This window comes from Cervus canadensis, chromosome 30 (assembly GCF_019320065.1).
Source record: "Cervus canadensis isolate Bull #8, Minnesota chromosome 30, ASM1932006v1, whole genome shotgun sequence".
Taxonomy (NCBI): Eukaryota; Metazoa; Chordata; class Mammalia; order Artiodactyla; family Cervidae; genus Cervus; species Cervus canadensis.
In genome coordinates this window covers 32,127,188-32,139,659 of record NC_057415.1, presented here as the reverse complement: position 1 = coordinate 32,139,659, position 12,472 = coordinate 32,127,188, and the positions used below count along the sequence as shown (strand labels likewise).

At 39.3% G+C, this 12,472-nt stretch overlaps 1 protein-coding gene across 1 annotated transcript in view; it reads left to right on the top strand.

Moving 5' to 3' along the window:
- Window positions 1-12,472, top strand: part of SVEP1 (sushi, von Willebrand factor type A, EGF and pentraxin domain containing 1) — a 186,845-nt gene that overhangs the window by 135,277 nt on the left and 39,096 nt on the right. The window contains exons 33-36 of the mRNA XM_043453918.1: window positions 824-1,000; window positions 1,422-1,506; window positions 2,561-2,752; window positions 3,772-3,939. Coding sequence (XP_043309853.1) covers window positions 824-1,000; window positions 1,422-1,506; window positions 2,561-2,752; window positions 3,772-3,939 — 622 coding nt within the window. The remainder of the gene's footprint in view (window positions 1-823; window positions 1,001-1,421; window positions 1,507-2,560; window positions 2,753-3,771; window positions 3,940-12,472) is intronic.

The following is a 12,472-nucleotide window of genomic DNA, read 5'->3' as shown; positions in this document are numbered from 1 at the left end:
CGAGGGTTCCATGTAAAGTCCAAGAGATCTTCAGAAAGACTGAATCAGTGTATCTCCCTTTTTTGAGAATTTCAGTGTTCATTTGGTCCCATTGTTCAACTCTAGCCCTAAATCTCCCTTTCTATAATCCCCCTTCCTAGAAGGGGTGACTGACCCTGGATTTGCACACAGCAGCCTTATGATCTGGGGGCTGTTTGAAAGGGGAGGCGGGGAACTTCCCCCCAGTGTGCTTTGCGGCTGCCTCTGTATCATCTTGAGAGAGAAAGTCAGTTGCACTTAAAAAGTGGTCTTTTCATTGGAAAAGACGCTGATGCTGGGAAAAATTGAAGGCAGGAGGAGAAGGGGACAGCAGAGGACAAGATGGTTGGATGGCATCACTGACTCGACATGAGTTTGAGCAAGTCCCAGGGAATGGTGAAGGACAGGGAAGCCTGGCGTGCTGCAGTCCATGGGATCGCAAAGAGCTGGACATGACTGAGCGTCTGACCAACAACAGATGAGGTTGGGAGGAGCAGGGGCTGAAGCCCTTCTGAGCCATGCCCTGGCACCACCACCAATTCCTCCCTAAACAGCTTCCTTTGGGGACAGAGACGTTTTGTTTCTTTTTCTTATTCATTGCTGTTTCAAAATACTGTTTTTCAAATGCCTATTAAATGATCTGGTCTGTCCTTGGAATTCATGCCTTTCCCTTCAGAAGTTTTTCCTCCCCTCCTTTAAGATTTAATTGGTACCTTAACTGCAGTGGAATTCTTTTGCTATGAGACCTCATGTGGTTATGTGAAAGACCCTGTTGACCCACAAAAACTGTTTTCTCTCTTTCAAGAACCTATAAAATGTAAGACTCCCGGAAATCCAGAAAATGGCCACTCTTCCGGGGAGACTTATACCGTGGGTGCCGAGGTCACATTTTCATGTGAAGAAGGATACCAGCTGGTGGGGGCGGCGAGGATCACATGTTTGGAGTCTGGAGAATGGAGTCATCTGATACCATATTGTGAAGGTATGTTGAGTAAGTTCCCCCGTGTGTGTGGTGTACAGCAGTGCTAGAAAGTCAGGGTGGAGAAATGCCAAGTGTGGTCCCAATATTTTTTATATTTAAAGCCCAATATTGGACTGAATGTATTTTTTTAAGATTTATTTTTGATGTGGACCATTTTTAAAGTCTTTACTGAATTTGTTCGAGTTTTCTTTCTATTGTTCATGTTCTGGTTTTTTGGCCACAAGGCATGTACATCATAGCTCCCTGACCAGGGATCAAACCCACACCCCCTGCGTTGGAAGGCAGAATCTGAACCACCAGACCACCAGGGAAGTCCCTAGGCTCACATTTAAACATGACCAGAATCTTGGAGCTGCCCTTAAAGAGATTTTTATGCATACTGGCTATGAAAAGCAATGCCTGTTGGTTTTCCTTCTTTAAGCTGTTTCCTGTGCTGCACCAGCTAGCCCAGAAAATGGTGGCGTTGATGGATCTGCATTTACCTATGGCAATAAAGTAATATATAGGTGAGTGTCTAAGATTAACACTGCATGTAGATGTTGTTGATAACATGCTGGCAGTGAAAGAATACTCATGGAAAAAAAAAAAAAGACAAAGAGTAATCCCAGAGGATGTTTTCAGATTAATATGGAATTAATTGAATTCTATATTTGGGCTTGGCTCCAAAGCTCCAGTTTATAACCAAAAATATTCATTAGCTTGTAGGGCCTTCAAGCATCTTAAGGCCTTATTTTAGATAGGACCATTATCAAACCAGGAATTTTCGGTTTACCAGGAATAGACTCACAGACATGGAGAACAGGTGTGTAGTTATTCAAGGGGGAGGGGAGGAGAAGAAGGAAGGATTGAGAATTTGGGATTAGCCAGATGCAAACTACTATACATAGAACAAGCTCTTCCTGTATAGCATAGGGAACTATATTCAATATCCTATGATAAACTATAATGGAAAAGAATGTATGAAAGTGAAAAGTGAAAGTGAAGTCGCTTCAGTTGTGTCTGACTCTTTGCGACCCCATAGACTGTAGCCTGCCAGGCTCCTCTGTCCATGGGATTTTCTGGGCAAGGATACTGGATTGGGGTGCCATTTCCTTCTCCAGGGGATCTTCCCGACCCAGGGATTGAACGCGGGTCTCCCACACTGCAGGCAGACTCTTTACCATCTGAGCCACATGTATATACGAATATATATATGCATAACTGAATGTGTACATGCATATAACTGAATCACTGTGCTGCGCAGCAGAATTGGCACGACATTATAAATCAACTGTACTTCAATTAAATTTTAAAGAGTGAACTTTCTGTTGGCAGATGCTCACCCATGACACAAACTGGAGGCAAGCCAAATGCTTAAATCCATCCTTCTCTTTATTACCCAGCAGGGTCCCTGTGGGCAAGATGCATAGTATTCAATGTTGAAAAAAAATTTTTCAAAGCATTATTTCAGTAGGACATATTCTAGTAATATGTATAAATTTTTAGTCTTTTGGAGGTTTTGGTACAGATGAAATTATGCAAAGTGAATTCCATTCTGTCATTTTCTTTTATCTGCTTTAGGTGTAATAAAGGATATACTCTGGAGGGTGAGAAAGAATCATCGTGTCTTGCTAGTGGTTCTTGGAGTCATTCTCCTCCTGTGTGTGAACTGGTCAAGTGTTCTAGCCCCGAAGACATAAATCATGGGACCTATATTTTGAGTGGGCTTACCTATCTTTCTACTGCATCGTATTCATGTGAGAATGGATACAGGTACAGTCCTACACAGCAGCCCAGCTTCCTATAGTACCCTGTTATTCATTATTTACTCAGTGGGTTTCACTTCCATGTGATTGGCTGGCTCTAAATACGAGTTTCTAAGTGTAAAAGATATTCTTAAACATGTTTGCTTCTTAAGGCTCAGCCTATAGTAAATGCTCAGGGAAATATTCCATCTAACTTTGAGAGCTCCAGTTCAATAGTATAAACATTTAGACACTAAACATGAAAGCAAAAAATGTTTATGAAGCATAACGTAACACCTAATAAAATGCTTTGATGATTTTTTTTTGGTAAACAAAACATTGCGTAGAATTTTGTTAAAAAATCATGTCAAGATAAGGGCCTGGGTCTTTAATACTGTTAAGAGGTATTAATTGATTAATTGATCAATGTTGTGTGTGTGTGTGTGTGTGTTCAAAAAGAAGTGAAAGAGTCAGGCTGTGATCAAAAACTTGGCTAACAGATCAACTGAACGGAAAATGGAGTGAGTTGTACAATCAAAATCTGGTTAGCAAGTGAGGCTGGGTAAACCATGCCGTAGAGCTCCTAGGTTTTTAAATTCAAAGGCAGCCCAGAGGTCAGAGTGATGAGCAACACTGTTCAGATGCCCAGGCTCATGGCAAGGATGGTGCCCTTTGATTTGAATTACTCTGACTTCCTGGGTGTCTGTCTCCCTTATCTCTGGACCCTAACCAGCCTAATACTGCTTCTCATCCAAGTAATCTGCTAATCACAGGATTTGGAGCACCTGACAAGATCACCATTGAGCACATTAAACCATTGTATTTTATACCCCAGTTCTTGCTATGTTGTTTTAGCCTACTCATAGTTTTAAATGAATCTACAGCCAAACTCAGATCTCCTTTGTTTTTATATAAAACAGTAAAATAGAAAGAAAGCTCATGTGTTAAAATTCCCAAGTGGCCCCTGTTCTCTAAGTCCTTCCTAGTTTACCTCTAGAGCAGTAAGTCAGCAGCCAGTGAAAGAAGCGGCACCTCTCTTTCCTGTAGTTTGCAGGGCCCTTCGGTCATCGAGTGCTCGGCCTCGGGCAGCTGGGATAGAGCGCCACCTACCTGCCGTCTGGTCTCCTGTGGCGAGCCGCCGGCCATCAAAGACGCTGTCACCACCGGGAGTAACTTCACCTTCGGGAACACTGTCACTTACGCTTGCAGAGAAGGGTGAGTAAACCCGAGGAAGGAAAGGATTATTGGGAGAGGGTGGTCCCAACTGCAGATGGACTCCATTGAACACTAAATTAAATTTCCTGGCAGCCAAAGCCAGAGAGAGCTTGATGTTCTTTTCTTGTAAGAAAGGGAGGATATTCTCCTGTAAAAATAGTGTTTTCCCGGAATTAAAGTAATTTATCCAATTGGGCCTTGAATAATGGACATTGGGCGGTACAGTGGAAAGCATTTTGATATTTTAGTTACAGATGCAAAAAGCACATTTGTGTCTTGTCCCCTGCAAAACCAAAGGTAAGACTTTAGGTCACAGCACAAAGATGCCACGTCTGCATGAAAAAAAAAAAAGATAATAGAGTTCAGATTTTTACTGGTCTCATTTCATTTAGAGATGTAAGCAAATAGGAAGCAGTTTACAAAGTGCCTTCCTACTCCTTGTCTCATTTTATCCCCACAGAAACCATGTAGGACACAGAGAAAGGAAAGGTTCCCTCTGGGACAGTGATCTGCCTAAGGTCTCAGGCAAGGAGTAAAGAATTGAAGGGTGATTAAATCCCAGATCATCTGGCATTTAATTGCTCATTTTTTCCCGTGCTTCCTCAGTAAATGTTTTAGCAGTGACAGTTGATAGCGTTCACACTCCAGATTTACAGTTGCTTTTCACACAGTTGTAACGAGGAACAGCAGAGGGGTTGCCGTTTTCTGGTGTGCGTCTCAGTTCGGTCGTTTGCTTACTGTGTAGCCTGGGGAAAGTGGTATAACCTCTTTGTGTTTTTTCTACAAGTTCATTAAAGGGTCGTACTCCTTATGGCCATTGTGAGGATTAAAACTATATAAGGCATGGACTAGCCAGAAGACAATATCTCAGCAAACTCTGCCATTATTATGACGTCAGAAGAGAGGACACAGTTTCTAGAACATGATTGTTGAAGTTCATTTCACTTAGTTAAAAAGACCATCCCACAAGAGTTCACACGCCACAACTAAAGATCCCACATGCCACAACTAAGACCCCGAGCAGCCAAATAAATAAATAAATATTCAAAAAAAAAAAAAAAGAAAAAAAAGACCATCCCACTAATACCGGCCGCCAGAAGGTGGCGACAACATTTTCTTGCAAAAAGCTCTTGAGCGTCAAATACTCAAATAGTTGACAGAAATCCCAGATCTTAACATCACTTAACGCTTGTTAAGTGGTCTTAACACTTAACAAGTGAAAAAAAGAAATCTTGAATATTAAAATGTCAGTGTAGGAATTAGCTTTTCAAAACTTATTTTATTAAAGTATAGTTGATTTACAATGTTGTGTTAATTTGTAGAAGTTAACTTTTGATGGCCTCATCTCTCCCCTGTGGATTGACTCATTTAAAAACTGCTTCCTAATGAACTGCATAGTACTATATAAGATTAGTTATTTAAATGTTTGTGAAATCTTTTCAAATATAAATGTTTCAAGTAATAACTAGATATTGACTACTTCTGGGTTTTTTTCTGATTACAAAACTAATCTATTGCCACTATGTAAAACTAGAAAATAAAAATATATTTTTTAAATTGCCCAAAGATAAACACTGGTAATATTTTACTATATCTCCTGCTAGAACTTTGTCTTCGCATATAGTTTTAAAGTTCATCTCTTATAAAAATTTCTATATTTTCTTTTTTCTTGTATAAATCATTCATTTGTATCATAAGAAGAGTTCTGTACCCGCCTAATGTTAAATCCGTATATTATGAAAAAAAGATTTATTAAAAAACGAACTAAAAATAACATTGAAAATGATGATAAAATCCCAGCCTCTGTAGACGGTTTTGCATTCTTCAGAGGACTTTGCTGTGAATTATCTCAGGTGTTCCCTTCCACAAAGAGGGGGTTTTGGCCGAAGAAATATTATTCCCATTTTATAGTTAAAACAAGGTGTTGGGGCCATATTGTCATACAGACTCCTTCAGCTCTAAGCAAATAGACACTCTGTGGGAGCTTTCTTCTCATTGGAAAGATGGAAACCAAGTCTGCCCACCTAAATGATAAGTTGTTAAAGGGCATGAAGCCGTTTTTATTAAAGTGCTTTATATATGCAAGAAGTGCTGTGGCTTTATCAGTTTTTCTGTATCGTTGTTGGGCATCCCTGGTGGCTCAGTGGTAAAGAATCTCCCTGCAATGCAACATTTTTGAAGATGTTATTCCATTGTTCCATGACTTCTAGTGTTTCTGTTGAAGATTCCATCAGTCTAATTTAGTGGTCCTTAATCAGGTACAGTATTGCTCTTCAGGAGCATTAGACAAGATATGGAGATGTTTTTGATGTCCCAGTTGAGGGAAAGATGCTATTAGCAGTGAGCGGATATACTCTGGGGATGCTACTAAAACATACTGCAATGCATAAGACAGACCCCCACAAAATAGATTTGTCTGGTCCAAAATGTCGGTAGTGCTGAGGTTGAAGGAATGGTTGAATTGTTCCTTTATACACAATGTGTTTTCCCTTTGATTTTTTTTTTTTTTTGTCTTTGTTGCTTTGGTGGTTCTCTGTGTTATGACTAAAGCTGTGTTGATTGTCATTCATCTTGCTCAGGGCTCACTGTACTTCTTACATCTGAGGATTTGTATCCTTCACCAGTTTTAGAATAAACTCTCTTTTACTTCACTCTTTTTCACTTTCACTTTTCTCTATTTCTAGATATATATTCATTTTATTGGATATATACTAGAGCTTTTATTTCTGTTTTACATGTTCATTTATCTGTCACATTTTCCATATCTTTAAACACTTGGGTTGCATTTGGGTAACTTCTTAATTTATATCTTCCAGTTCACTCGTTTTTCTGTCTTCTGTCTATAATCTGCTTTTGAACTGTGTCCATTTTTTAAAAGTTTTATTTTCTATATTTTTATTTTTAAAATTACTCTTTGTTTATTTTTCAAGTGTCCTTTTACATAGTCTCTTCTTTTTAAATTGAATTTTGAGGCTTTTGTCTTTAATTATTTGAATATATTTATTTCATATTATTTTTTAGATTCTAGACCACTTTTTTCTATTATCTCAATTTATTGGTGCCCTCATCTTGCTGTTTGTTCTGTCTACTGACCCATTCATGATGAAAAATATACATGTGTTTTACAATTTATATTGTATCCTTACAGTATTGGGGCTTGTTTTATCTATGACAGTTCTTTAGTGGTCTGAGTATATGGGCTATTTTTTCTACTGCGTACCCCAGGAATATCACCAACCAAAACCCAGTTTTACATTTATTTATCAGTTTGAAGGCTTTCCACATGAAATGATTGGTATAAAGTCGCTCAATTGTGTCCGACTCTTTGTGACCCCATGGACTATACAGTCCATGGAGTTCTCTAGGCCAGAATACTGGAATGATAGCCTTTCCCTTCTCCAGGGGATCTTCCCAACCCAGGGATCGAATCCAGGTCCCCCACATTGCAGGCGGATTCTTTACCATCTGAGTTACAAGGGAAGCCCAAGAATACTGGAGTGGGTAGCCTAACCCTTCTTCAGCGGATCTTCCCAACCCAGGAATCAAACTGGAGTCTCCTGCTTTGCAGGCCCATTCTTTACCAACTGAACTATCAGGGAAGCCCGATTGGTATAAATCCTATCCTCAAATCCACATGAGATGCAGCCTGGGTTCTGCTACCTTAGCTGGAACTTTTTTTTCTAACCAGATTCCCAGCAAGTGCAGGGATCTCACTTGTCATACGACTGGGCCTCAAGGTGCAAATTTTCTAGTGAATATCCTTTCATTGAATGTCCTTCCAGGACATAGAATCATACCAGAGGCTCAACTTTTACCCTCTACTTCAACTCCAAGGTTATATTTACTGCCCTTACTTCTTTCCTTTCCTGGCCAACCCAAGGGCAACCATGGCATTCATTCACAGACTTTTCTGTTTTTAATTTCCTCTTCAATTCTGGCACATTTGTTGTCAGCTTAGCTATGCATTTAAAATAATTTTTGTTGTATTTCATCAAGTGTTACAGAGAGACGGTTTTCAGATTATATTCTAGCCAGAAGAAGAAGTCAGTGCTTGTCCTTATCACTTCACTTCTTTTCCATCTCTTCCCTCACAAGGGAGAGTGCATAGAACATGCCCTGTGTCTGTTCTATGCCAGGATAGAATCACTGTGCTCACGTCATAGCTTTTGTGTAATGGCTTTTGTGTGCTGTCCTCTCCTCCGGTTTCCTAAGGTGCTGTTGGCCTGATAAGAACCTGTTCCCTCTCTAAGCCTCTCAGCTTCCTCTTCTCCCCTGGGCTGCCTGACACGGGCCACTGCCCTGCACAGGGTGTGAGCTACCCACTCCTGCTTATTGGGAGCACATACACACTTCTTGCTTTGGTCTCAGTGCTTTTGTCTCCTTATACCGGTATTGTGCTTTGCATGGGCCTTTCCTTGGATTCAGAAGGAGCTATATACCCTCTCAAGATAAGGATGGAAGAGCAGAGACTTTAGGAGCCTAGAGTAGTAAGATGAATGGCAGAAAAGGAATGTCTCATTTCTGTCTCCTGCCCTGAAATTGGCCTTCCAAATCCATCTCTTATCAAAACATTACCCTGGGGGTTTTTAGCTTTCTGCCACAACTTATAGAATGATCGCTTATTTCCCATTTTCCTTTTCATCCTTATGTATTCTCTCTTGGTAAGAAATTCAATAGGAAGGAAGGATTATTGACAGCCTTACATCCTGATAGAATGTTTCCCTTTTGAATCTTCTCAAATAAAGACTTTTAAAATGCAATTACTGTATATACTATAATAACATTTTTATAATCTTTTTCAATTGAAAACAGAATTACTTGCTGATACAGATTTATACTTTCTGTTGATCTTATTAAATTACAGCTCTTTAAATATCTAGTATGCTGCTCTTTTAAGACTTCTTAAGAGAAGAGCTAATAACCCACTCATAAACCCACTCATAAAGTCTTCTCATAAAGCTGCCCCCCCCTCCAAAAAAAAGCTGCCCAGGCCCATTAGTAAGTGTTCATGCCATGAATCAAACCACTGAAAATTGCATCTGGATATTACTCTGCCCATTTTCAAAGGATTTTTTTAATCATTCTAAAAGTATGATATTGCATTACAGCCAGCTCATCCTAAAATGTTCCTTCTATGGCATCACTGTAATATCAGTGGGACAGTTTTCTTTGGAATTACAGAAATTTTTCCTTGTTTTAAAATATATATGGCCTGGTTTTAAATAACAGACTTCAAGGGTGTCTGCATTGTTTTTTGAATGAGACTACAAAATGTCACACAGAGTAAAATTAAATATTTCAACGTTTCAGATTTTTACCAATTCCAGTTTTTCCTGTTTTGGTAGCCAACATATATAGGCTGTATCTTATCATCGGTATAAAACGTCATCATTTTTAAATGATTCTTTTACATAAGCAGGTTAACTGTATCCTCCAGAAAGCTTAGCACTCATTTAGATTCCTAACATAATGGAACGATGTGGCAGTTTGATCAAAGACTGGTTATAGTTGTATCTAGGCAGTAACTACAAATTAATTCCTCTTTTTGCCGTTCAGCGAACATATGCTTCTTTAGCATCTTAAAAGACTAACTGATGTATCTTAGAAGGCAGTTATTTTTAATAAGCTCCTGTCCTCATCTTCATTGAATATTTTATCTAGTCTAAAGCACTGGCTTTATTTCCACTTTTTGAAGTGATTCAGTATAAATTTCTCTGCTTCTCTGAAATGCCAGCTATTCAAGATTTGATGGCTTGGTCCCAAGGTTCTCCTACAAGTGGATCATTGGAGCTAATTGATAGGTTTCAGAAAGGGATCACAGCCCTTCATACATTCCCATGACTGAAAAACAAAAAAAGATCCTACACTCTGGTTAAGATGTTAAGCTCGCAGCGTTGGAAGTGAAGGTGTCAGGAGACAGACATTTCAGCCAGCTCAACCTCAAATCTGCCTCTCTGTTTCTCATAGATGGAAGTGATTCCAAGTCTGTTCAGTCTCAGAGTCACTGTCCTCTGAGCCTATTCCAATAGGCCTATAGCCATTTTTGAACTGTGATACCCAGAGCTGAATGTACACTGACACATGCAAATTAGAACATAACTGCAACAAAAACCACACTAAATTTAGGGACTGGTGCATGGTACTTAAAACATAACTGTTTATTTCATCTCTCTTCTCTTTCTGAGTAACTGAGTTTCTAGAGATACAGTAACCCTTTTAAGGATGTCACCATTGACTCACTCAGTTCGTTTGATGAAACTAAAGTCTTTGGCACTGGTTGCCTCTAAGCCGGCTTTCCCTCTGCGTGGTTGTTCTTTGTCATCTATATACCGGACCTCCATTTTATCTTTGTTAAGTATTCCCTTGTAAGATTAGAAACATTGAACTGGACTGTTAAAACCCTCATCCTTCACCCTGCAGTTATGTGTTGTTTACAAACCAGTGGGCTAAGGACAGAGTTTTGTGGCATTCACAAGATAGGAAATGCCCAGCTAGCTTACTTCTGTTAACCAGTACTCTTTGGGTCATCCAGTTAATAAACCACTTAAGTATCTTTCTGTTCTAGCAACATTTTGTCAGCTAAAATCTTATGAGACGCCTTGTCAGAGCAACTGTCAAATACAGTTTCCAGTTCATTTGTGCCTGCCACACTTTCATTCATTAGCCATCAGAACCTGTCAAAAACACACGAGATCCTAGAGACCGCTGCTTCCTTTTCCAGTTGTTCACACGCCATTCCTGTTTGTAAGTCCGCAGAAGGCCCTGGCTGTACCACACTCCCATTTCTTTGCTCCTGTTACTTTTCATCCTTTCCTGCTTTTTTCATGACTCCTCTCAAAAGCTATTTCATCTGAGACACAGATGTGTAAACAAGTATAGGCACTGGTATCGCCTTGTGCCCTCGGGGAAGGGATTCTAGCACGTAGCATCGCCTCATTGTCCAATGAAGGACTAAATGTTGATTGAGAGTAATAAAGAAAAGTCAAGACAAAGGGATGGTGTCCATTCTAGGAAAGTATGGATAGTATCAAAAATGCTATTAATTCTTTAAATTCATTTTGTTCAAAATGCAAGTACTTAGTGGTAATCTCCTACTACATTACAGAAGTGCTTTTTTGCTGTGATTTTCCCATTAGGAAAGAGTAGTTAGTGGGAGTAGTTAGTGGAGATTTTCCAGCAGATCAGAGGTCAGAGGCCTAACAAGATGCTGCCAGATTACAAAGCGCCATTTCTGTGTCCCTGAGAGGCCTTCAGGAATAAGGAAGGTTTTGGAGGCAGAGGTTTCTGCCTCAAAGCAGCTAGTCTCATGACATAAAGGAAGCAGTTTATAGATAGCACAAAGGATCCTCGTAAATCAGGTATGTCTCAGGTGATGTCTGTAAACTTCAGCCAATGAAATATAGTAGCAGCATTAAAGGACCTTGTGAAAATGATGATGCATGGTTCCAAGGATGTAAATTGTGCCATGAAAATAGAAAACATCGAGAATATCTACAAATGGAGCACATTCTACACAGTAATAGCTGAAGCTAGGCACTCAGACCTTGGACAATGGATTTTTAAAAATAAACTTAAAGTTTTAATATACTGCCTTTGTATATCTTCCCGGACCCTTTAAGATGGAAGCCACCTAACAGTTTATTAAGTTCAGATTCTTATACAAAGAACTGAGCTAATTCACAACCTTGAGCTCCAGCAGACCCCAACTGGAGACTCCTTAGCTATTGAGTACAGCTATGAGTGTTTGCTTTGAGACCATTTCTACCCACAGCATAAAAATATAATATGATTATTATAGATAGGGAGGTTACAAACATCTCTGATGTTGCTCGATCATTTTTTACCTGATCTCTGTTTTCTATAGATTTCATAAATCTTACCAACAAAGATAAAGGAATTCCGCCCTCTCTATCATAATTGAAATTGGAGATGTTTACTAGCTGATGATTTGAGAATCTGCTGAAGAGTTGGTCAGATAATTTGTACCAACAACACTGACATACAGTTTCCACAGGATACCCACCATCTGTGATGTAACTGACCTCATTTTAAGGAGAGAAGGAGAGAGAGAAGACAGAAGTTAGAATTCAGTAAACCAAAATCACATCCTAACTCTGCTGCTTGCATCTGTGTGATTATCAGCAGATTATGTGGCCTTCTGAACCATCACTGTAAAATGAAGAAATTAATATTTCTAAGCAGAGTTCAGTTGCTACCAAATTATTTCAGTCCCCTTACCCATCATTAGTATCAGAACGACGGACCGATTGGATGTTAGGCATTCCTTTCAGTCTCCCCATCCTCTTTATCTTCAGTAAGAAAGTGAAAATGAAACTCACAGTGTAATTGTTGTAATACTGCATATCCTAATATTGTGTTCTACTTCATTGAGAGAGTACTCGAGAATAATTTAAGATTTTTGTAAGTCATCAGTCTATCATCATATATGGTGAAGAGCCTTGTACATAAAAAAGACAGAGTTATTAAGCAAAATGTATTTGTGCTGGTCAAATAGCCATATTCAGACACAGCT